This window comes from Pomacea canaliculata, linkage group LG2 (assembly GCF_003073045.1).
Source record: "Pomacea canaliculata isolate SZHN2017 linkage group LG2, ASM307304v1, whole genome shotgun sequence".
NCBI lineage: Eukaryota > Metazoa > Mollusca > Gastropoda > Architaenioglossa > Ampullariidae > Pomacea > Pomacea canaliculata.
In genome coordinates this window covers 33822893-33847056 of record NC_037591.1, presented here as the reverse complement: position 1 = coordinate 33847056, position 24164 = coordinate 33822893, and the positions used below count along the sequence as shown (strand labels likewise).

At 46.8% G+C, this 24164-nt stretch overlaps 1 protein-coding gene across 1 annotated transcript in view; it reads left to right on the top strand.

Annotated features, from left to right (window-relative positions):
• Positions 1–24164, top strand: part of LOC112555872 (PR domain zinc finger protein 16-like) — a 133305-nt gene that overhangs the window by 102436 nt on the left and 6705 nt on the right. Inside the window, 8 exon segments of the mRNA XM_025224437.1 lie at positions 6422–6533; positions 20004–20160; positions 21585–21696; positions 21894–22100; positions 22539–22994; positions 23095–23724; positions 23727–24030; positions 24033–24097. Of these exon segments, the coding sequence (XP_025080222.1) occupies positions 6422–6533; positions 20004–20160; positions 21585–21696; positions 21894–22100; positions 22539–22994; positions 23095–23724; positions 23727–24030; positions 24033–24097 (2043 nt within the window).

Here is a 24164-nt window from a genome sequence, read left to right as displayed (position 1 = left end):
TTTTTTTTTTTTTGCGCGCGCGCTCGTCAAATCGAAGTCAACAGGGAGGATGTCACATCTTTCGCTGCTGCTGATAAAGCGCTACCCGATGTCGATCCTCCGAGCCTTAATAATATCTGGTCCTCCAGCTGTTGATTCTTTTCCAGGTCTAAAGTTGAAAGAAAAAAAAAAAAATCCCCAAACCACCTGCGGTCAGGCCAGCATGTGCATTCGTCAGTACCTCCGCACTTACACGCCCTCGCCACCTCATCGATCTCCTCGTAGGCGCGAGCGCTCAACTTAACGTCTCTTGTTTTGTGCAACACTGTCATCAATCGTCGAAACCGCTTCCTTCCTTATTAGTTCTTTCTAATCATCCAGCAGTCTTTACTCAAATACCAGACGTATGTCAGGACACAGACACCCCTAATTAAAATAGGTTTCACCCCTTCAACAACTTCTCCCGTTGACGAAGATGTCCTTATTCCACTCGGAGGTCGTAGACCAGCAAGTCGATTCATCTCGTGATCGGAAAAGGGTTATTCTTACATAATTTGGAAATTTGTATCATCAAAAGATTTTTTTGCACTCAAGTAGGTCTTTAAACTTCTTTTATTCTCTACAGGTCTGCTTTCCACGTCTTCTTTCTTATTTCTCCCAAGTTGTGTGTAACTCCGTGATGTCTTTTCGTAGCCGAGGTCTTTTAAACTTCCAGTACGACATTAGTTTCGATTTCAAAGAAATTGGTGGCACGGGCTCAACTTTGATATTTACAACATTATAGGCATCTGATGATCCGACAGCTGCATCAGAGGTTCATTGTTTATGTTGATCAACAGGTCCACTTCAAAGGAAACGATTTTTTCTTCTTTTTTTAGAGAAATGGGTGTGGAGCTGCTTTCAATCAGAAGTAGTGATGTTGATGCCTCCTGTGAACAGAAAGATAACTCATGCGTAATGGAGGGTAACTTAAGTGTTAACGACATTTCCACCCCTCCACTTAGTCTCTGTAAGAGAGAGAGAGATCTTGTCGCAAAATCTTTTGTCGTGTGTCACCGGCAGCATGTGGTCAATGGGAAGAAGAAAGAACAAACTTAGTGGCGCCATTCCTTTAACAAAGTCTAAATCTTTCTTTCTGCCTCAAAACGAAATCAGTCGATATTTGAAACATGTTGATGTTGTTTTTGCATTGTTTGATATAATTTTTGTTTTGCTGTGATCAATACATTAATATTGCGATATATATCAATTCCTTTAATCTCTCTCACATTATCTTTGTGTAACCCTGGTGATAAAGGTGGGCTGGGGGTAAAAAGAGTTGTTTCCCCATAAATTTCGTTTTTATGTTGAAATAAACACGAGGATAAGATGATTAGAAAATAAAAACAAAGCTTACCCTTTCCACGCTTTCTTTATCGAGCTACCTCAAAAATATGCATAAAGCTTTTGTCTTTGTGTCGGTTTGTTTGTCTTGCTGACTGTGGTGTTGTTGTTGTTGTTGTTGTTGTTGTTGTTGTTGTTGTTGTATCGTTTCTTTTCATGAAAATCATTTTTGTAGTTTTTATCACGTTTATTTTGAGGAATGTTTAAATTGGATTTGAAGTTACTTTGTTGCTGGCAGAATTCTTTATCGCACCTCCCCCCATTTCTGCCGCTCGTGATTATTCAATTATACAAATATTTCATGGAAGATTCCAGTAAGCTTTCCTCGCAAGACTTCTTTCAACTTTCATCAAATTCAGACCGTAGAGAAGTCGAGATGCAAGTTAATTGACGAGAGTAATCTTATCCCAGGGGACAATATTTCCCTCCTGGCTGATTTGTAAACAGTGTGAAAGACTTCATCGATAAACCTTGCCGACAGTTCATCTGTAACTAGGTGGAAATGATAGACTTCAAGAAGAGGGGAGTCAGAAGATTTTCGTACCTTCCCTTACCATTTCATATCAGTATTTTCTCCCCATTGTGAGGTACATCACCCACCTCCTTCGAATCCGTCTGTGGGAGTGCTCTCCCTTTGTAACCAGTGCTGCGCATGTTGGTACAACTCATTTCTTACTGTTGTCCATCGCAGACGGGGCCAAAATACCCCCGGTAGCAAACATTACTGCCAGGTTATTCTTTTCCCCAAAAGCTCCGATTGTCACCACCGAGAGGATCAGCAGAAAAGCCAACGGGGTTACACTAGTGCGAATTGTGAGCGATCCTTTCGATGCTGGATCAGTTTAAAATGGGAGGGCATGCGCGCCTTCTCCTGGGAGGCAAAAGAGGAAGAAAAAAAAAACCCTACTGTGGGAGTGGGGGAGTATGGAATAGAGAAAGAAGGGGTGGTGGTGAGGAAATAACTCGGTAGGTGAGTGTGAGAAAGGTCTAGGTAGCGATACACTCGCTATCAACGAAGTCAGACAAGCAATAAGACACCGAGGAGGCATGCCGTGAAAAAAAAAAAAAAAATCCTCGGATGTTAAACCTCCCTTCCTTCCCTCTTGCATGTGTTGGAGTGAGAAGAATGAAGAGTGAAAGCCGTTGGCGTGTGATTCATACACGGTGGGCTGAGATAAGATTTATTTGTGTCTTCGCATTCATCACTGGCAGTCGCTTGATCCTCTCTCAAAGAGGGGCCTGGTGATGAGCAAATACACGGATGCCAATAAGCGATGCGACCGGGGTTTTCCTCCCTTACGGACTGACGCTCACCGCCGACGCCAACAGCCACCCGCCACACACAATGACCTCAAGATGGTTTCAATTCTTCGGGCTCGTCGTCTAGGTAACACTGTCGACCATACCCACACCAGCAGCTTCATGCGAGCCGACGCCACGGCTCAAAGGCCCGTAACGAAAGGGGTGGATTAATACAAATGGCGGAGCGTTCGCTTATCGCAGGCGACGGGTAGGAGACGCAGAGAGAGAGGAGAGGGGAAAAAAATAATAATGAGAGAGAGAGATTGCGGCGGTCTGCAGAAACAATTTGCAAGCGTTTTAGAGTGGGTCTTTATCTTGTCTGTCTGCCCTCGCAAACACAGCCCGTCTGTTTGCCATCTGTAACCACCATGTTGCGCGCGCAAATACACCGTTGGCCCGCCGACGACCGGAGCCCTGCGGCCCCAGCGCCGTGAGCGCAAAATTGTGGTGGATGTAAGGATTCAACGCATTATCCTACGGCTTGCGTCTGCAAACTCGCGAATATTGCAGTCAGGTTGATGTTTCCACCCTCGCTCCCACCTTCCTCACCACCCTTTCCACGACACCCGTGTCCCACGTAGTTGAGGTGGTAGCTGCGCTAGGATTTGCTTCTCTTTTCCGCTTTTTTTTTTTTTCTCTCATAGCTCAAAGGAGAGACAGACAGAGAGAAAAATGGCTTTGTTATCTCCAGACATTAAACCCAAGAGATGTATGGTGTCTTGTATTGCGAAACATTCTCGTTACGCCGACTTGCAATCCCTAGGGAACACGCCACTTCACGAGTTCGCAACCCAGGGGTAGATGTTCAGGTTCAGTGATTCCGAAACGCTTAGAGTTCCAAGTTCAAATACGGAGATGAAAGGAGAGACACTGAGGTTGACGGCGATGAGCCATGGCTCGTCATTACACAACACACACCCACCACTCAAGGTGTGGTGTCATCCTTTTGAATTACTTTTTAACTTGGGTGTAGCCGGATATTTAAACAGAAAAAGAGTTGAAAAGCTGAAAAGGAGAAAAAAGAAGTGAAAAAAGAGACATGTGTGAGAAAATTTTTCTCAGTGTTTATAGGATGTGTTCTTTCTCAAGGTATCTCTAGTCGGTTTGCCTTCAGTCAGTGCTCACCTGTTTCTCGGCGACACCAACACAGGAGGGCGAGTTCGACTTCCACGATTTCTCTGCACCAGCTCGACCTTTTTTCTCCCTCTGTTCCTTTTCTTTCTGTCCGTCTCTAAAATCAAAGGGCTTTTGGTAGTGATTTCTTGTCTGACTCGCCATCTGTATTGAAAGACTAGTTTGGTTATAATGATACTGCTTTTTAAATTTATTTTATATCTGTGCTATACTTTCTCGCGGTCTTAAAAAGCTCCCCCGGCATGGGGCCTGATAGACAAGGCGTCGCTAGGCAATGTAAAAGCAGATTAGCTTCAAATTAAGCAGCTAGCGCTTAGCGACGTGCTGTCCACGTGACCACACTATCGCAAACACGACCATCGCCTCGACGGAAGTGCGTACGTGACAGGAATGCTCGTGGACCTCCAGTCAGAAACTTTAACAAAATCACATTTCTCTTCAAGTCTGAGGAAGCGATATGAAACTTTCGAGACCAAAAAACCCAACTCAACATCCACCCTTGACTCTTTTCTCACTTTTGTTTGTTTGTTTGTTTGTTTGCTTGTTTGTTTGTTTGTTTGTTTGTTTGTTTGTTTGTTTGTTGGTTGGTTGGTTGGTTGGTTGGTTGGTTGGTTGGTTGGTTGGTTGGTTGGTTGGTTGGTTGGTTGGTTGGTTGGTTTGCCTGCGTGTATGCGTGTTTGGGAGTAAAGAAGTGAACGCATCCAACGCTCGTCTATACACGGCGACGACATTGCGCGCGCAAGGAGTGTTGTGAACGATGACAGGCGGGTTGACAAGATATCGCAGTTTATCACCCCAGGTCGAAGTCAACTGTGTTTACCCTGACAGGGCTCTGTAGATGTTAGGCCCAGGCAAGGGGCTCCCTTTAAGCACGGGAATCCTCCGAGGACACGCTTTTGCCTGATAAGACCCTCTGGCCTCACCTGTAAATTGGCAGCACGAGAGCGAGTTCAAGCTCTTCAGCCATTTGTCACGCCCATGTTCAGCTGTGGACACGAGGCAGCTAGGATATCACAAAGTGAACACTGTCTGAAGCATTAGCAGACACATTTTTTTTCCTAGCTTGGGACACCATATATTCAATTTCGAATCACTCAGGTGCAATCAGATTTTTTTTTTTAAAAAAAAAGAAAGATTTTGTACCTGTCTTCCTACCTGATGGAAGTGGGCTTCTTAGAGTGAACAGGGTAGCGCTGATTAAGGTTCAGCTTTAAAAAACAATTAATTTAGGTGTAAGCATGAAAAAAGTTTTTGAAATAGTTATTTAAGACAAGAGAACATTTTATGATTTTTTTTTCGAATGGATGCGCCATCATGACATGATGGTATAGGTATGGTGAAGGGGTAGGTCAGTAGTTTTCTCACATTGTCAGTGCCAGCTTTTCATCGATGGAAGTCAGCAGGGTCGACACTTTCCCTTTAAACCATAAGCATATTAGTGTCAACCTCGAGCAGCTTTCAGTCTGACCCTTCAGTCTCGTCATAGCAGTAGCAGACTCTAGCCGCATTGATACTGCCCCTTTAATCTCCTCAAACACGTGGTTGCCCATACCGTTGTTTTATCCAAAATTCCTCTCGGTGGCCTTTCCTTCGTCTTTGAAACAAATACCGTTTTTTTCTCTTCTCTAACATGTGTTTATTATATCTTTTGCTGTTGCAGTAGATGAAAAGACGATTGACAGAACAAGTTACCAGCTACTGAAAAGTTTTGGTTTCCATCCGTTGTTGCCGCTTTTAAAAAAAAAAAAAAAAAAATTGGAAAACTAAGGATCCGAACACTGCCCAACTTGACCAGCTCAGCCTAACCCCAGCTGAACTCGTCGGGTGTAACTCTGCCACCTAGAAGGCCATAGGGTCATCGCTGCGTTAGAGTAGAGAGCCTCGTGCTTTCTCCACCCGCCGACATAATGGAAATGATGAGACACTAATTGTGAGCTCGGCGGCGGAGGGTGGATAGTATGACGCTGATGTGCTCAAACATTGCCCCACAGGGACCGCCCCTCTCATCAGGGGCTAGCAAAGGTTCCCCCGACCTCCTTGTTACGACCCTCGTGTGTGTGGGCCTCCTTGTTACCTGTAAGCCCTCAGACTCTGTTGATGCTCGTTGAAAACGGTTTTCTGAGGATCGGGTTCCGTCGGCAAATAGCTCAGAGATTATCTGTGAGAGAAGATGAAGGTTGGAGGACTGAAGATTTAGATATTTGTGAAAACTATCTTGTATCTCAGCTTAGTAGCTGACTAAGAAACTAAATACTTTATTTGTGGGCTTCATGCCGTGTTCATACTTACCCGTGAAGAAGATAGTTTCTACAAGACTATTGTCCGTTTAGGCTTGTATTTGTTTTGTAAACACAAAGAACACAGATTTCAACATTTGTTGTGCTTGTTATCTGATCAATGCTACCATCAAATGCAAATTATTTGCTGATCTTGTTGTGATATTTAGGGAAAGTCAGCAAACAGTAATGGGAGGGAAGTTTTTTGATGGTGTGGTGCCACGCACAGATGTATGTAGGGAGGGGTGGAAAAATTAGAAAGAAAGGTTAATTTTAGAGAGGACTTTCACTTCATTTATGAAAGAAATGTGGTTGACATTGCAGTGAGGTGGTCTGTGCTGTTACAGGTGTTTTACAAGACGGTGAGGGACATTCGTCCAGGTGAAGAAATGCTCCTGTATGCTCGCGATGCCCTTTACCCAGAGATGGAACTGGAGTCTATGCACAAAGTTGATGAAGGTATGATGAGCTGTAAAATAATTCTTTCTACTTCTGTGGCTCTTTTCTTTTTACCATTACATATGATATTCACTTCGTTTTCATATCACTTTCTCTGTTTACTCACTGAGCTCTTTGTTTGTTTGTTTTGGAAAGCAATTTTGATAACTGGGAAAATTGTCGCGTTATTTGAGTTTCTTTTCGCTGAACCTTTTAAGCAGTTCTTTTAATTCCTCAGTCTTTCTTGCATTTTGAATTTTTTTTTTAAAATTTCTTTGGTAGTGTCCTGAATGTCCATGAAGACATTTTTTCTTACTTTGTCTTCACTTTTCCTTTTTGCATTATTTATGTGTGTGTTTTACTTTTTCTGTCATTCTTCTGAATTGTTTGCCATAGTGCTTCTGTACGTGCAACTAATGGTTTTATTTAATTAAGAGTGTACGCGCACATGTTTTGTGTGTATGTGCACGCGCGTGCACGAGTACACGGAGGCGAGCGGTCCTCTCCTCTTCTGTCCATCACACCTTTTGCCTCCTCACCCCCACCAACCAACCCACACACACACGCACTCACGCACACATACCTTCGGGTGTAGCTAACTTTAAAGAAGCTATCCATGACGTCATTAACGACTCTAACCGTGACGTCACTTTGTACGGCTTTTTCACGTGGCCCCGCCGCAGGCTACCGTAAACCAACACTTAACGGCTCTTGAAGACGTGCGGGCAAGCGGTTTATGGACGGCACCCGACAATGCCAGCGAATGACAGGTATGCAGGTGTACGGGCCTGGCGGACAAAGAGAAGCAGCTTTTCAAAGGCCTTACTCCAGGCATGGAGGAGACACCTGTTCGATACTTTCTCTCACAAGCTCTTAATGATCTTTGAACGCGGAGCAGTCGTGCGTGGAGAAGCAGGGTTCGGACATGGGTGACAGCGGGAATGGCTGGAGGGATGTAAGTGGCTGCAGCATTAAAACCATTTGTAACGAGTGTACTGACGGTAGGCTTTGTCACGTGAGTCATCTCGAAGTGGGTGGCAAGGCTAATTGGCGTACATCTGAGTAAGCTGTAGGAGTTAGTCTGTCTGTCTGTCTGTCTGTCTGTCTGTCTGTCTGTCTGTCTGTCTGTCTGTCTGTCTGTCTGTCTGTCTGTCTGTCTGTCTGTCTGTCTGTTCGATGAAGTTTTGCTTTGATACGTCTCAGTCTAGATTGATAGGCTAGAGAACTAAAATACTAATCAACCGCAGGTCCAGCCATTGCAGTCCTTTATTCATTCATAGTTGATTGTTGGGCATATTTAGTTAGGAAAGTGCTTTAAAAGTAATTTCATTAGAGAATGGAGAGAAGTTGGGAGTTTAATACTCGGAGAAAACACCCAGTAGCCAACCTTATCAACAGGTGGTACATTAACACAAGTACACGTATCCCGGGTACGAAATCTGAACTTTAAAACCCCAAATGGCTTTAAACCACTAGGTTACCGAACCGTCCGAACTTCAATAGTTTATACACTTTCCCGGAAACCCAGAGGCCCACAGTTCATCTTACAAACCTTTTAGCATCGTCAGCCTCATCACTGCCTTTTCCAAGCACGGAAAGAAACTGCGGAGGGTTCGCCGAGACTACTGAGGAGAATGTGGGCCAAAGTATTGATGGAGCAGAACCGTGCGATGGGTTTTACAGCTCATCATAAACATGTTGATCCCTCTCAGTTCATAAATTACTTACGAACAGATGGTCCGTCAATATATATTCATGTGTTCAATAATGCAGTCATGTAGCTAGGCAACTTGACCCCGAACGTCATCTCGAATATTGTGTCAAAACTTATTTATAGCGTCCTTGAGAAGTTTATGGGGGGTTCCCTGTACTGCCCTCGATAGCTCCAGAATCTACTACTTCTCGTGTGAGAGAGGGGCTGGTGTTTGGCTGACAGATCTTGTCATTAAAGTGGTGCACTCTGTCAAGATCTCTTGCTGTAGGCAGTAGTACTCTGGCATTGATGGCGTTAAGTGAAACATTTCTCTTGTTTCTCTTTTTCTTGTTGAAAACGGTTTCATTTTTTTTTTTCTTTTTGTGCTAGGTTTTGTTAAGACAAAATCCGTAATAATTTTGATTTATGTCTCTTTCCTTCGTTCTTTTTTCCCCCCTTTTTGGTGGGATAAGCCGGTTGGATGGATTTATGAGCAATTAATATCAGGAGAGCGTTGCACCTACTTTTATTTCGACAAGAGTTGATACAGGTTATGGCAAATCGTTCTCTAAAGACCCCATCAGCAGTACAAAGAAATTTTAGTGGACAAAATGATGAATAAATACTTCTGTGAGAAGAAAAGCTAAAAAACACTCGCATCCTGAAGAGTTTCTGGATCGTCATCTTTGTTTTACAATCTGAAAATTTGTAGCAGGTTTGAGACAGTCAAAACAAGTGGTACATCTTGTCAAGGGAAGGGGTAGAGGAACAGGGATAAATAAGGAAAGAATGCCATTACTCCACCCCCGCCCTTCTTACCGGGTAGGCTTGCAGCCGAGGACCACCAAACGCTTGGGATTTGGCGAAGACGTGGCAGCACGGATGCCTTTGGGTGCGATGGGCGTCAGAAGGTACAGGCTTTTGACTGCCGAGGGGTTAATGTTTGCGGACTGAGGGTCATTGTGAGGCGAGCGGTGTCCGCGTGTAGCAGATGACAACCGCTGGTGCTAGCCTCGTGTTTGCCATCATCGTCACGGGGACAGGTAGGTACCTAGTAACCAGGTGAGAAGGTTCCGTTGAGTGTCCGAGGAAAAGGAGAGGGAGGTTTTGTTAGCCACCAGAGGTAAGTGGACAAAGCCGGGGACCGTCTGAAGGACGGAGAGTGGTAGCAATGGGGATGGTGGCAAGCACTGGGGGCTGAGCCGTCGTGTTTGTTCATCGAATTTCTTGGGAAATCCCATCTTTCTTTCTTCACTGTTGTCACCCCTTTTCCAACTTTTCGCCACTCCTTTCTGTAGTTTCCTTCTCTCCTTCCTCTTGATCTGTTACATGACATCCTTGGTATATGAGAAGAGTTTTTGGACCTTAAGTTGTTGGTAACAATGCAGTGACAAATGGAGGGATGGAATGTGCACGCAGTACGAATGAATGAACAAAAGAAAGAAGGAATAAAAAGGTTCGAAGGAGAGTAAGAAACGGCGCTGCTAACTAGAGACAGACGAAGAGACCACCTGAAAATATCAGAGAGCACTAGCCTCCTCAACTTTACAACTGACCTCTTCGTCCGTCACCGCCCCTACTCCGTTCTCTCTCTCCACACACACACTTAGAGACGCAAGGCGAGCCTGTGGTGACACACGGGCGACATTGGCACTGCTGATTATATGTGCATTTCAACCTGTCCCTTCCACGAAAACCAGCCAAGAGGATGTGTGCAGAGAACACTTGTTGCTGCAAGAGTTCTCGTCTAACCTCTACCATCTACACCCCGTCAGTAGGACGACACCATCAGCACCAGCTCTGCTTGCTCTACCTTTTAAATACTGATTTCTGGGACACGAAGACCAAAGTCTATATCCGTTCCACACCCTTCAGAATTGTTGCAAGTAGTTGCACCAGCAACCAGCACAAACTGGACAAAATTAGACTATTATAAATCAGATGTCTTCTGTTTTTCTGACATTTTTATTGTATTTGTCATCGTCTAAGTTTGCAGTCACTTTCCTGACCACCTCAGCTTCAGCTGACCGTTAGATTATAATCTAATGAACCATCGTGTATTTTTCCATGAAATACACTCATATAGTCAAGGTGAACTTTGTGGACTTTGACACGAGACCATAATATCTATTTCAGTTCTCGAACATCATGCATCCGCATCCTCCTGGTAAAGTTCACTTGTGTTTGCAGTGGGCAGCGATGAGTAGTGAACAGCATTGCGCCATGGATAGACATTGAGTAATTCCAGGCATGTGGATCAGAGGGTTGGACTTTGAACCATGATGAAGTCAAATCAGCCGATGCTTTGTATTCGAACAAATGGCGGTGATTAGTGATGTGCAGAGTTAGTGAGACTGTTTGATGAAAATGGTGACGACTGTGTTGACAATAGTGAACAATTTACTATGGATGGAAAGTAAGCGAGAACAAATATTAGATGAAAGGACGTGTGGATGGGTGAGTGTGTGAATGTGTGTGAGACACGGAGAGTAGGGAAAAAAAAAATAAATTTGAATTTTGAACAGCATTTTAGTATCACCCCTACTTCTGCCTCCCCTCCCATTCAGTCATCAGCCCATCCAACACTCACTCACTCACATCCAGTACGATGTCCGTAAAGTACAGTTGACATTGATACTATGGGACAATCAAAGCTTTCTACTAGTGATCGGATGGAAGGAGAAGGAGTGTGTACTTGGCCACTGTTACAGCCAAGATGAAGATGTAAAGTCTATAGTTCCTTCTCGGCAGAGAAATGTTCTCATCGCAGCTTTCTTCATGAATCGGAATCTTTACTTCGATCAGTCATGAACAGAAAGGTTTGTCCTCGGGGACATTTCGCCCTCGACGGTCGCTCGTCTACGTTGTTAGGTTTCTCGCTCACGAAGAAGGGGAGCGAGTGCACGGAGAGTGGATGAGCAAAGTTCGACAGTACCACTGAGTCACCGGCGATCCTAGTGGAGTCGCTGGCTGCGCCGTGTCCACGCGGTGGCCCACCGGGGTAGCGAAGTGGCGGGTACCCGTAATCCGATTAAAGGGGTGGCGACGGCCGTGCTACTGGAGAGCATGCGACCCGCTGTCTGTCTCGACGGAATTGAAATAGTTTGGTCGGGTGTTGCGGTGGGTGGAAAGACAAGAAGGAAAAAAAAAAGTGACAAGGGGGAAAAAACCCAGACCGGGAGGATAACAGGGGCTGTGAATAGGATAGGTTGTGGTGCGAGAGAAATAGAGACAGAAAAGAAGGGACTCTATCGTTCTGTATTTTGTGAAGATGGATGCTTTGACAAGCCGGTGGAAGAAGAAGGGTCGATTGGTGGTGGTGGGGAGGGTGTTGTATGCGGGAGGGGAGGGGGAGACAAACTTTGCCTCGGATTCAAGCGGTCCGTCCTTCGAGTGGACGCTTCCTACCAGCAAAAAGCGAAAAGGATGGCCCATTTCTATTGGCTCATTTGCTGGGCTGGCCCCTCCGTCGCGCCAATCTGTCCTCGTCTTTCCACTGTCAGCCCGCTAGGCGCGTCAGCACTGAGCGTCTGTTCTGCTGGGCGTCAGGAGTGGCTATCTCCACAGTTCGAAGACAAACCGTTCAGAAGTCCTGCGACACCGCGGGGCGTGTAGCGAGCTCACAGTCGGGGTCAGCGACTTAGCCGAGACTTAGCCGAGACTTAGCCCCCCAGTGGTCCACGGTCCTGCCTCGCCGACAGAGCGGAGGAAACACTCCCTGTATTTGTTCTTCTGTTCACTTGACCAGGATAGTTGCAGTTTTGTCACTTTGGTCTGAGAGACTGAGTGAAAAAAAAAAAGATAAAAAATATATTGCGAAGATAGTTGAGAATGTATCTGGGTTTGTCCTTTGCTGCCACCCCGATGAGAGTGACTGGACAGTAAAGGTAAGCATGTTATAAATGTTGCAAAATATTGGTCGGTGTGGTTATTTTGTTCTTTGAATTTTCAGCGGTGGTCTTTATATGGCGTAAGATTGTGCTTATGTTGATTTTTTTTAGTACTTAGCATAATTTATCACTTTACAGTTATGATGAGGCTTTGTGCCTGAGCTCAATTACAGATTTATGTTCATACTTTCAACGAGCGCACGCACACACACACGAGAGAGAGAAGGACTGCGAAAATGTAGAAGTGTTTTTGTTCTTAAGCTGAGGCTTGCTGTCACTTAGCGACTAGGCAGATAAAAGAATGTAAATTGGAGAGATAAATTACAGGGTTTAGCTCTGTGTCTCTGCCCACCGTTCGTGATTTCATGTTGTATCACATTTCTTCATTTTCGTTATCCCTATCCTCCTCCTTCCCCATTTACCTTTTATCTGATTAGATGGGTTGAATAATTGTCTTTACTGGATTACAACGATGACATTCGAAAAGTCTTTTTTTTTCCTATCGATCAGGAAGGTAGAAAGAAACTTTAAATGATTCGTCCAGGATCATTACCTGGAGACAGTGTGACAGCTAAAAAAATAAACCAACAATTTTTGATCATTTCTTGGTGAAGCACTTTTCATCAAACTCTTAATTTTGACCAAAATGTTTAGTCGGTGTTTTGATTGTTAAAACCATTCTTTAACATCCCCACTGTCATTCGTCTGAAACAGAGAACTTTAACCTGTTTGATGATTTTCATTCTGGCCACCTCACTACACCCTTCCTTCATTCTCTCATGCTCCATCCGTACCCTGATCTTATGTCGCCATCCGGATGATTAACCTCACGCTTGTGTTACTTAAATTAAGCGATTAAAATGTGGACTTGTTCTCGGATCGAAAACTTAATCCTTGGGGCCATGATTTCTACCCGTATTTTGACGAAGTTGAGTCCAGCCTCAGCAGGGAGTGAGAAGTTGTCCTGTCGGCTTGTCAGGCCCGTGAGGTCGGTGATTCGTGCTGACCTGTGCTGGTCGCCAACCACAATGTCCAACAACTACTTTCGTTTCAAGAGCGCGTGGCTTTGACCCTATCACCAGACATTTTCCCTGCCGTTTATTTGAGAAATTAAAATGAATTTTTTCTAGACCAGAGGAGTGAACAGCGTTAAATGTCAAAGCAGATATCATTTCTCAGTTATCCTTCTTTCCTTCTCTGTGTATGTGAGAGAGAGAGAGAGGTATCAGTAACTACTGAACGGGATTTGGAGGTTCACACTAGATTATGAGTACTTTCTAATATTTCTCTAAGCAGAGGAGGTGCAAAATTAAAATAAAATTGTGTCGTTAAGGGAAAAAAAAAAACCGTTTTGCAAGGGGAAGAACCGTCTGGCGGTAAGGTGACGCGACACCCGACAAACCCAATGACGTCATTAGGAATATTCATGAGACATTGAACGGGTGTAAAACTGCGTCGAGCACACCTCCCACACCCACCTCCCCTTTACCACCCCGTCTTCTTCGCAAGGCCTTTTGCGAAGGATTTATGAAGAACCATTTTGATTCGCTATGGACGTTGGGGGGAAGCTTCAGCGAGAGTGAGGACCGGGTACTAGGGGTGGAGAAGTGCAAGAGGACTGGGACTTAGACAAAAGAGGTCTCTCTCTCTCTCGACCTTGCATGCCAAACACCTGTGCTATTGTCAGGCGCCTGACTCCAGGAAAAAGCTGTGAGGACTAGATAGCGCCTTGGCGTGACATGCCATACACCCAAATCTCTTTTCCCCTCCCCCACCACCCACAATACCCCACCTACCTGCACTCGTTTACCTGCCTGGTGATGGCAGCTCACTGGGAGAATCGATCCCGGTCAAGTCTGCCTTGAGTTTTTCTCACAGGGTGGGCAATGAAGGCTTTTAGATAGTGAGATTGGGGGAAAGGGGTGGAAAGAAGATACCCGCCCTCTCTTGTGTCTTACCGTGCAGCACATTTCTTTGGATGAGGAATGGGTAGGGAGTAGGGGTTAAGGTTTAGACGTCTAAAAATGTTTGACAGAGAGTAACACCGTTTATGGACTATAAACGTGGAGTTTTGTTACTATTTTCTTGTCTAGATATGCAAACGAAAGACTCGGGAATACTGGAAAAAAAAAAGACTTCGTTTTCTTTCAGAGCTGTAAAATAATGTATGCACGTAGAAGATTGTCTTGTTATGTCCGTGTCGCTCTTTTTCGTGTGAGACCGGATCGATTGATTTAGGGATCACGTGTGCTTCGGCCAGACAACTGGCATTTATGCGAAATCGTGGCATTCTTACACGCAAAAGAGGTTTAATTAGTTATTAAGGACGCAGAATTTTTGGAAAATTAGCATGAATCCTGGGCCCGCGTGACCTTTGAACGCTGTGACGCGACTGTTCCTCATCACAATGAAAGATTATACCCAAGAACAAGCCTAAGATGCCTTTGGCCGGGACGCGGGCACGCTGCCGTCCTTCTGATTGTGTCTTGGCGCTGATGGCGTTTCCTTCCTGAAGGGAAATGCACCCCTGTTTGTGCCCAACGCCTCTGCAATGAGGCTCACACTCGACTCTTTATGACCCCTTGCGACCCCCTTGGCTGGTCGTCCGGCCTGGCCCGTCCAGTTCCCGCAGTTTCGAAAGTCAATCTTCGCAACAAAGTTGGAAAATGTACCCCTTTCCCCAACAGCTCGTCTATTAAAGGTAAGTTTATGCGAACCCACGCGACCTCTGCACCACAGAATGCTCGTCTATCGAAAGTTTTCCCTTCCACCTTCTTTATCAAAAGTTAAAAAAAAAAAAAAACTTGCCTGTGGTGTGAACAAGGTCTTTCTTTTTTCGCTTTAGTGTCGGCGTGAACAAAAGAATTGGGAGACGGGTTTGCGGCACGGCAGAGTACACTGTGTTCATACCATCTTCCGAGTTTTTTTTTTTTAAGGATTCTTTTCCCACCCCTTCATTATCGTCAGCTGTTGAACCACTTTTCTTTTTTTGTCGAGAAAACTTCATGGGGAATCATTGTCTTCGGGCGTAAACGTGCCACCAGATACCTTCTCTTTCACCATTCTCTCCCTTCTCTCACTTGTACCAGAGCGCGTGCTACCTCCTCAGTGTTCAGTGATCCTTTCCAATCTTGTTATTCTGCTGTATGGTTTGTCTGACTCCAAGAACGGAAACTACTATTGTTTAGGTTGCGTCCCTTGGCAGGAATTTAGATTGGTGATTTTTATGGGATGTATGATGAAGAGTTCCTCTCACAACCTTTTTTTTTTCATCCCTTGTGTGTGTGTGCGCATGCGCGTGCAAGAGAGAAGAGAAGAGGGAGAATATTTCTGTCAATCCAGTCATCCACCAGTGTCGACGGACAGTCACCTCTCAAAAAAAGCAGAAGTTTCTCACGTGAACTAGTCTTCCAGCTGCTCGCCTGGCATTCAGAGCCACTCCGGGTCCCTCTGTCCTCGCCGCTGACTGTTTGCTGTGCACTTTATTTTTGAAAATACTCGCGAAAAGGGGTTTGGATGAAAGCGAGCGAACGAAGCGAAGAAGAGGAAGAAGGAGAAGATGTGGGTGGGGGGTGTTCTGCCGTCGTAGACGCTGAAAGACAACTTCTTACAAAAGGATACGCCCGGCGGAAGAGACGCCACTTACCCACAGATGGGAGGAAACCTAAAGAAAGTCGGAAACAGGGAGGGGTGTGCGAGGGGAAAGGGGGGGACCGAGCTTGTCAGGTGCTGAGCGCGTTGCCTGGCTTTGTTTTGTCCGGCTATGACGGCGCCGTCCTCCTCCACCAACCCCAACCTTCCCCCCTCAAGGTTTTTTTTTTTTTTTTTTACTTTTTTTTAAATGCCTCAGTGTCCCACACCTGTCTTCTCTTGTCTCCCTGCCACGAGGCAAGGGATTGGGGAACAATTAGGCCCCTGCGATCCTTCGAAGGGGACGGGCTTTTCATTTGCAGGATTACTTCTCCCTTCTTCCCCCTCCCCATTCCCCATCCCATGTCACCATCTCCAGCACAGAGAAGAGAGAAAAAAAAAAATGAAGACGCCATCAAGGTGGCGTGTGCGCAAAGACTTGCGCGGTGTCCGCGCGGTATCCACGCGGCAGTGAACGCTGAGGCAACACGTGGTGGGAAAAGTTTTGTTTTTTTTTTTTTTCTAAAGAAGAGAGAGAGAAAAGGATAGAAAACACAGACAGGCGCCCGTCATGAACGCTGACCAATCTTCGTCGTCGTTTCATTGTCACTGGTCTCTCGTCGACTGATAGCGCACCGCGACAGGGGAAAGATCACTGCCGTAACCCCTCATTTCCCAGTCGCGGCTTATCTCCCTGTCCTCACACGCAGGGGTTAGGTCAGGTTCAGTAAGGGTCACACTGGACAACGCCCTTCATCGTGTCAAAATATAGCCCCCTCTCCCTACTTGTAAAAAGGACGGAGAGGGAGTGGATAAAAGAAAGGCCGAGGGAGAGAGAGAAAAGGAGGGAGGGTACTTATGCCAAAAGTCAAAAGACGGATGACATGAAACGAACTTTTTTTTTTTGTATCTCAGGGGAAATGAGTTCCATGTTTCGTGTGCTTTCTTTCATCAGGTGCATAGCCCTTTCTACCTGGGTGCGCAATTGAGGTGAGGTCATGAGAGAGGGCAGGGAGGCCCGCTGGGAATTACCGTCTGTGTCACGTTTGGGGACACGGGAGTTAGCTCCCCTTATCTGACCTCAGCGTCATCGTATTGTAGTCAACAAGTGCTGCTTTTAACGAGGAGGATCCACACCCTTACACCTCTTTCCTCTTTTTCACTCACTCTCTCTCTCACACTCCCCCAACCGCAGTAGAGAACAGCTCATTTCGACTGTTGGATAATCATTCACGAAAGCTGTTACCCGAGTCTCCTAACGGACGTGACGTCACAAGTTATCCTGTTTGTTTTACCGAAAGTCACACATGCAGACAACAACCGTGGGAGACAAGATAGGGTATAGGGTTCGCGCATGCGTGGACTGCAGTGGTGACGTCTCGCTGCTACGTGACGTGCCCGCTTCACGTCTTCATGCGCAGATCGTCAAAACAGGAAACCGCAAAGAACTTCCCAGCTCAACTGAAAGTCGACCCGCTATCGCTCTGGTTTAGGGCCGCTTGGATCAGAAAGAAAGTGTTCAATTCCATTGTGTTCTCAACGGTAGAAACCTCTTCTGGCGATGGATTTATGACACGGGACCACCCCGGTATGTCCCAGGCGGATATGGGAATGCAGCTCCTTGTAGAGTAGTTCCGCAGATGGGGGAAGGTGAAGGGTCAGGAAATGACTGCGTTTTATGGGGTTGATGGGGGACAGGGCCAATCTAAGCGTGAACAATGCCAAATTAGAGAGTGACTGCACGGTCGCCTAGTTACTGCTACCGCAGATCATAATCATCACTAAGGCAGTTGTCGGCCTCCAGATAATCTTCAAGTTGTTGGGATTTTTTCCACCACCCGCTTCCTCTGTCCTCCGCACCCTTCCTCACCCCACGCCCTCTCACCAGGGTGGAAGCCATCTGCTCAGGAAACGTCTACTGAAAGACGTCAGGCCCTCATAATACTATCTGCTGCCACCACACCCGACACCTTCAACTCCACCACTCCCCTGCACCACAACTACTGCTTATCGTCATTGCCTGTCTAATGTGTCGTCTGCGGGTGTTGTTTCTCTCTCCTTGTTTACAATTGCTTGTAGGATGTGGAAAGCACCCATCATTCATTTTGAAATAGACTTGTACAAGGCTCGGGTGGCCATCATGATAAGCTGATTCTTGTAAACCGTTATGATTAATTTCAACCTTAACCTAACCAGCATGGAAGTTGGAGTGACTCACAACATGTGAAGCCCACGCAAATAAAAATAAGAGAGAAAGAGAATGAGTGAGAGGAATAGAAGTAGGCCAGTCGAGCTTTGTTCCTGTCTGGAATATTGTTCATTTGGTTTACGAGTGCCACCGACCCTAGCTACAAGACATACAATGCCAAGTTACAACTGCACAAGATCGTGGTTGACAGAAAATTGTGGATGGGGATGACATTGCGAGCTTCTTAAGTGTTTTATTTGTTCATGAAATTATATTCTTTTACAATCGAAATAAGCATTTCAAAATAATTAAAAGCATCTTCAAAAAGTTTCGCTTGCTTTACATTGATCAAACCTGATCCTTTTTCTTTAACCCTTGACTTATCCACCCAGAACGATTCTTTAATTTGTGTTTGCTGTGTTTTTGTTTGTTTTGTTTTTACTTGGCCCACCCCATGTTGTAGCGGGTGCTGCGACCTGTGAGGGAGGACCGCGCCACGCACGCACGCGCACGCTACCCCCACCTTTCCTCCGCCGTCCTATTTATCTTCATTGCGAATTCATGTATTCACCCATAGCTGCCACCCGAGGCAGCAGGCAGACGAGTAAGCACGGTCATCTCCCCTTGTCGAGGCGCAGAGGCAGCTGAGTCTTGCGCGCACCCTGCCACGAGGGTGGGGTAGGGGGATGAGGGTGGAGGAGGCGCAGAGAGCGAGAACGATATTCAAATCAGAAAAAAATCTATGCGCCCGTCAACCTCCTCCCCCATCGCGACACGCACGCACACAAATACACCCCCACTCTCTCTCACACACACACACAGACACACAGACACACGGACACACCTCTAGTGATGCGGCGTCTTGTATTCCCAGACGACGCCACCTTTTCGCAGTCTTTGTCCCAGGCAGTCCTTTTCATTAAGACCTGAGTATCGATGCACCTTTTTTATTTCTTTTTATCTCTCTTTCTTTCTCTCTTTTAGTCATTTTCCCCTGTTCTCAAAACACACACGCACGCACACACTGTCCTTTACATCTGATTACCAAGTTTGATAAGAGCAAAGGATGGAGTAAGAAGACTAAAAAATTACTTCTACTTATTGTTATGATCAACACTACCGCCACCTGCTGGGTGCCGACTGCTGACATGAGAGGCTGCAAGGCTTCTGTAAGAGCTCCTGCATTCATTCATTCTTTATATTTTTTTTTCTTGGGGAGAGGGTGGGGGAGTATCGTCTCTCTCTCTCTTTCTCTCTCATCGCATGTTTGCCTCGGGTTTTGTTTGGTAAGGCGCCGCGGACAGGAGAAGGGAAGGGAAAGTTCGGCGTGCCCGAGTTGTCTTTTGTGTTCGTCAAGGATCATTGGACGTTCATAGCTCCTCGCTCCTAGCTGCTGGCTACCCGAGCATCCCTGCACCCGCGCCCTCTCCCTGGCACCGCGCTGCTGCGTTTGCAAGCGCCTCCACCCGTTTCGCACACTCTCCCACCCACCTACCCATCCACCCACCCCCTTATATCTCTCTCTCATCCTTTTCTGTCGACATTTCCATCTGTCCCCTCCTTCCAGTCAACCTTCTTTTGTCTCGCTGAAAACTCATTGGACTTTCATTTCACGTCATCGTCTGCGCGGCGGTAACTTCCCCTCACCCCGCCCGCTCTCGGGTATTGTGTGCCGCCACCCTATTGCCGGAGGCAGGGTGACGCGCACTGCCTGCAAGTCCCAGCCTCCTTGCTCCCCGTCAGCCTATTCCCATCCGTTTAAACGCAGACCCAGGACAGGTAACCCTCCAGCAAAGAGCAATTGCATCGCCCTCGCAGTTGCATTAACCATTGTCAGCTGCTGTTGTATGAAAAAATTAAGCTGGTTATTTGGAAAGAAGAGGGTAATTCATTACCCCCTTTCTTGCGAGTTTTACATGTTAAAAAGTTGAAAACTGTTGTTTCGCAAGGATGAAGGAAGGGGGAGTTAACTCATTGCAATTTAATAATTAATCGAAGTGTCTCCCTTTAAAAAAAAAAAAAATTCATCCGAGTATTACCTGTGAGCCTCGACTCGATGCATATTCATGAGGAAGGTCTCTCTGTCGCAGACAACCAGGCGTACCCGTGTGGAGACTGCGGAGAAGTGTTTCGCTCGAAGGTTGCCCTCCGAAGGCACCAGACCTATGCTTGTTCCAAGTCACAGAGCTACGTCCGCAGCATGACCCTCGACACATCGCAGGACCGCGTGGACAGCGATGGAAAAAGGTGAGCTGAGTTACCTCTGAAGTATTTATGACAGAACCATATTTTAAGATGAAATTATCGAGAAGATAGCTTGGAAGTGTGTGAAAGGGACAAAGGAAAGTAAGGGGTTAGAGGATGGAAGAATACTAGTCAGTAGTTTTATTGGGAAACGTTCAAACCGGTGTTAAAAATGGTGGACTTTTTTTTTTATTTGTGAACGGATCTTTAAGGTTTGTGTTGTCATGGTTTCCCCCCTAAAACAAATTATAAATAAACACGTGAAATGTGGGGACGGTCTTTCACAACGAACAATCCTCCCAGTCATTCTGTTGGCCGCAATCTCTTTGCAACAAGCGTCTGCCTTCAAGATGTCCGATCAGTGACATACACATAGTTGGCCTAATCGATTGTCCCCTACTCCTCCCTCACCACCACATCTCACCCACCCTTATGAGAATAATGTCAACACCCCATCTGTCAGCAAGCTTGTGAAAGACTCATCTCAAACCCTTTCCATCTCTCAAACGTCATCGCCACCCATCGCCACCATCTTGTGTCTACCCGCACGGTCTCCACCTTCTCTCTCTCCCCCTACCCTAAAGGACTCTCTCTCTCTCTGCCGGCTGGAGATGTTGGAGCATCCGTCAGCTTCTAATGATTTTAATTTGTCACACGCCAAAAAGCCGCGTCGCTCCCCCCTGTGGGAGGAAATTGAAATCCTCGGCGAACAAATTTTCACAGCTGTTGTGATAGAGATAACCCGAACCTGGCCGCCGACAGGGAGGAGGCGAAATATCAGTCCCATCGATTTTCAATTTGCGCCTGATCACAAGCCAGGGCTGTAATGCCGGTAATTGTGGACAATGCAGGAAAGTTGGAATCATCCTATCAAAGATATGCAGGAGGGGACGGCAGGAAGACGGCCGTCAGGTAGGAGAAAGGCACGACTCGAGGCGGCAGGAAATAAGTTGGGCCTCGGCGCGAGGCAGATGCAGTGGTCCGCACGCGGACAATCGACGGCACTTTCTGCCAGATGAATGGGCGCGCGCTGATCTCGCGGACCGGAGGTGTGGAGGAGTTGGGTAAAGTGGGGGGAGGGGTAGTGATGCAGGTGAAAAGTGTTGTAGGTGTGAAATTACACAGGGACATGTTTCTCGGTTCTCACGACGGTCGGGATGCACGCGCACAAAAATAAATTTTCTGTTGAATGGCTTGTCTTTCTTAGACTCATCCCTCTAGTTTCATGTTTCGACTGAGAAATTTTTAAAAAATGTCGAATTGTTTGCGAGGTTTGTGGATGTCCACAAGATAGGTAAGGAGAAGAGAGACACTGGTAGAAAAATGTCAAGACAAGAACAAGTAGGGAATAAGTGTTAACCCTGAAACTATTCTGAGAATGAATGAAATGTTATAGGTAATGAATGCCATTTTCATCTGTTTTACAGTCTGGACAGTGAGAACTCTGGTATGGAACAAGAAGGTGGTCAAGAAGGCGAGTACAAGTGTGACCAATGTCCAAAGTCTTTCCAGTGGAAATCGAATCTGGTTAGGCATCAGGTGAGTCGAGACTCATAGTGTAACAATCAAAGTTTAGTTTGGAAGGTATCTTCATTTTCATTTCTTTTATTTTAACAGAAAATATTTTTGAAATCTTGTATTTTGAATCTCTCGGAGAAGGTCGTGCAAAATATTGGTTATCAGAAAAGAAATTTCCAGTATAAGCTTTTAGTTACACGTTATCGTTCTTCACCCAGGTAACTCACGACGAGGACAGACGCTATCCGTGTGAAAACTGCGACAAAGTCTTCACGGACCCCAGCAACCTCCAGCGTCACATCCGGTCCCAGCACGTGGGGGCCCGGTGCCACGCATGCTCAGAATGTGGCAAGACGTTCGCCACTTCCTCCGGTCTGAAGCAGCACCAGCACATCCACAGCAGCGTCAAACCCTTTCAGTGTGAGGTACGCAATAGCCGTGTGAGTTGCATCTCTCCCTTTTCTGGTTGTAGTGTGTGAGTCTTGCATACATGCGGGAATAAATGGGCTGCGAGAGTGCGTTTCGTGAGTGGTAAGTGTGAAAGTGCGAACGTTTCTGCTTGCACGTGAGCTCGTGGACGGAAGAATTTGCTCGAATGATGTCAAACAGCTCTTCTAGTAAATACAAAATACAAATACGTCAACATAAATATTGAGATTTTCTTCTGGGGTTTGACGATGACGATTGTGGTCGTGGTCGTAGGAGTGGAGTGGTTGTAGATTTGTTGATGATGATGATGATGATGAGGAAGAGGAGGAGGATTGAAATGATATAGTTGTCGGTATGTTAATAGTGGATAAGGTCGGGTAGGTCATGATGAATAATTCATTAATAATTTTTTTTAATATATCGACTGGTTGCAGGTGTGTCTGAAGGCTTACACTCAGTTTTCCAACCTGTGCCGACACAAGCGCATGCACGCGGACTGTCGCCAGCAGATCAAGTGCAAGGACTGCGGCCAGGCTTTCTCCACTGTCACCTCACTCAGCAAGCACAAGCGCTTCTGCGAGGGCGCGCTCCGATCGGGGATGCGCCTGTGCTACCCGCAAGACAAGCTCAACCCCATGGCCCTGTCTCCCGGCAGCCAACCTTCGCCCCACTTCAATCCCGGGTACATGAACCTGTACAGTCCCCGCCCACCCTACTTCTTCCCGCCACTTAGCAGCGCTTTCCCCGTTCTGCAGCCAGGGCTCCCTCCAGGAATGCTGGGAACATCCCCCTTGTCTCCAACCTCATTATCCCTAGGACACGCTGGGTTCGTTTTAGACAAGCTGGCAGCTTCTGAGTCCGAGGCAGCCCCACAGGCGACAGGGAGTCGATGAAGGGAGAGCACTTGCGGCAACTGTCCGACGGCTACCAGACTGATGGGAGTCTAGGGAGTGACCCCGACATCGGGTCGGTCTCGGACGAAGAGAATGAGGTCAGTCCATGCAAATCCAGAAGGTCGCCGAGCCAGGCGAGATCGTGTCCTCACCCTTCTCCGCCAAGCACTTGCTTGAGACAGCGGCATCCCGACTATCCCACAAGATCTCTCACTTGCCTTCCCCCGTGGTTTCACCTCCCAAACCTGCGGCTGAGTCCTCAGGCTCCTCGGACATGCCCTTCGACCTTTCCAAATCTGCCCGCAAGCACGAAACGCGCTCTCCTTCCTCACCTAAAGAAGAGTCCCTGACGTCACCGCCACCCTCCAGACGATCCTCGTCCAGAGACGATGCTCCCTTGGATCTGAGCAAGAAGGCAGTGCCGGAAGTTCTCCCCGTGGAGACGCCAAGGAAGACGCATATTTACGGGGGAGAACTAAGGTCGCCGGTGATCCCTGAACCTAAGTACCCCGCGTTCCCCACCTCCGTCCCGTACCCGTTTCCAGCCCCCGCCTCGCTAATGGAGTCGATGCTGAGACTGGACAAAGAAAAGATCAGTCAGTCGTTTCAGCAGGAGATGGTCAAGTTCATGGCCTTCCCTCGTTACCCGATTCCCGGAATGCCGACAGCCTTCGGTGCCGCTATCAACCACCTAGGCATGCTGCGCCCAGAGATGGACAAATCCTTACCTCCCCGATCCTCAAGATGGACAAGGTGCCGGATGGCGGAAGCCATCACTCCCCGCACCATCCTTTCCCCTATGGTCCACAGTCGGTGCCGGCCGGGGCCAGCGTCAGCAGCAAGATGAAGGAGCGATACGCCTGCAAGTTCTGCGGCAAGATCTTCCCGCGCTCGGCTAACCTGACCCGGCACCTGCGCACTCACACCGGGGAGCAGCCTTACAAGTGCAAGTACTGCGAGCGGTCCTTCAGCATCTCGTCAAACCTCCAGCGCCACGTGCGCAACATTCACAACAAGGAGAAACCGTTCCGATGCCCCTATGCGACCGCTCCTTCGGCCAACAGACCAACCTGGACCGACACCTAAAAAAGCACGAACAGGTGAGACAAACAACGATCACTATTTTTTTTTAAATCACCTGTAACAGGATGCTTGCGCTAATTACAG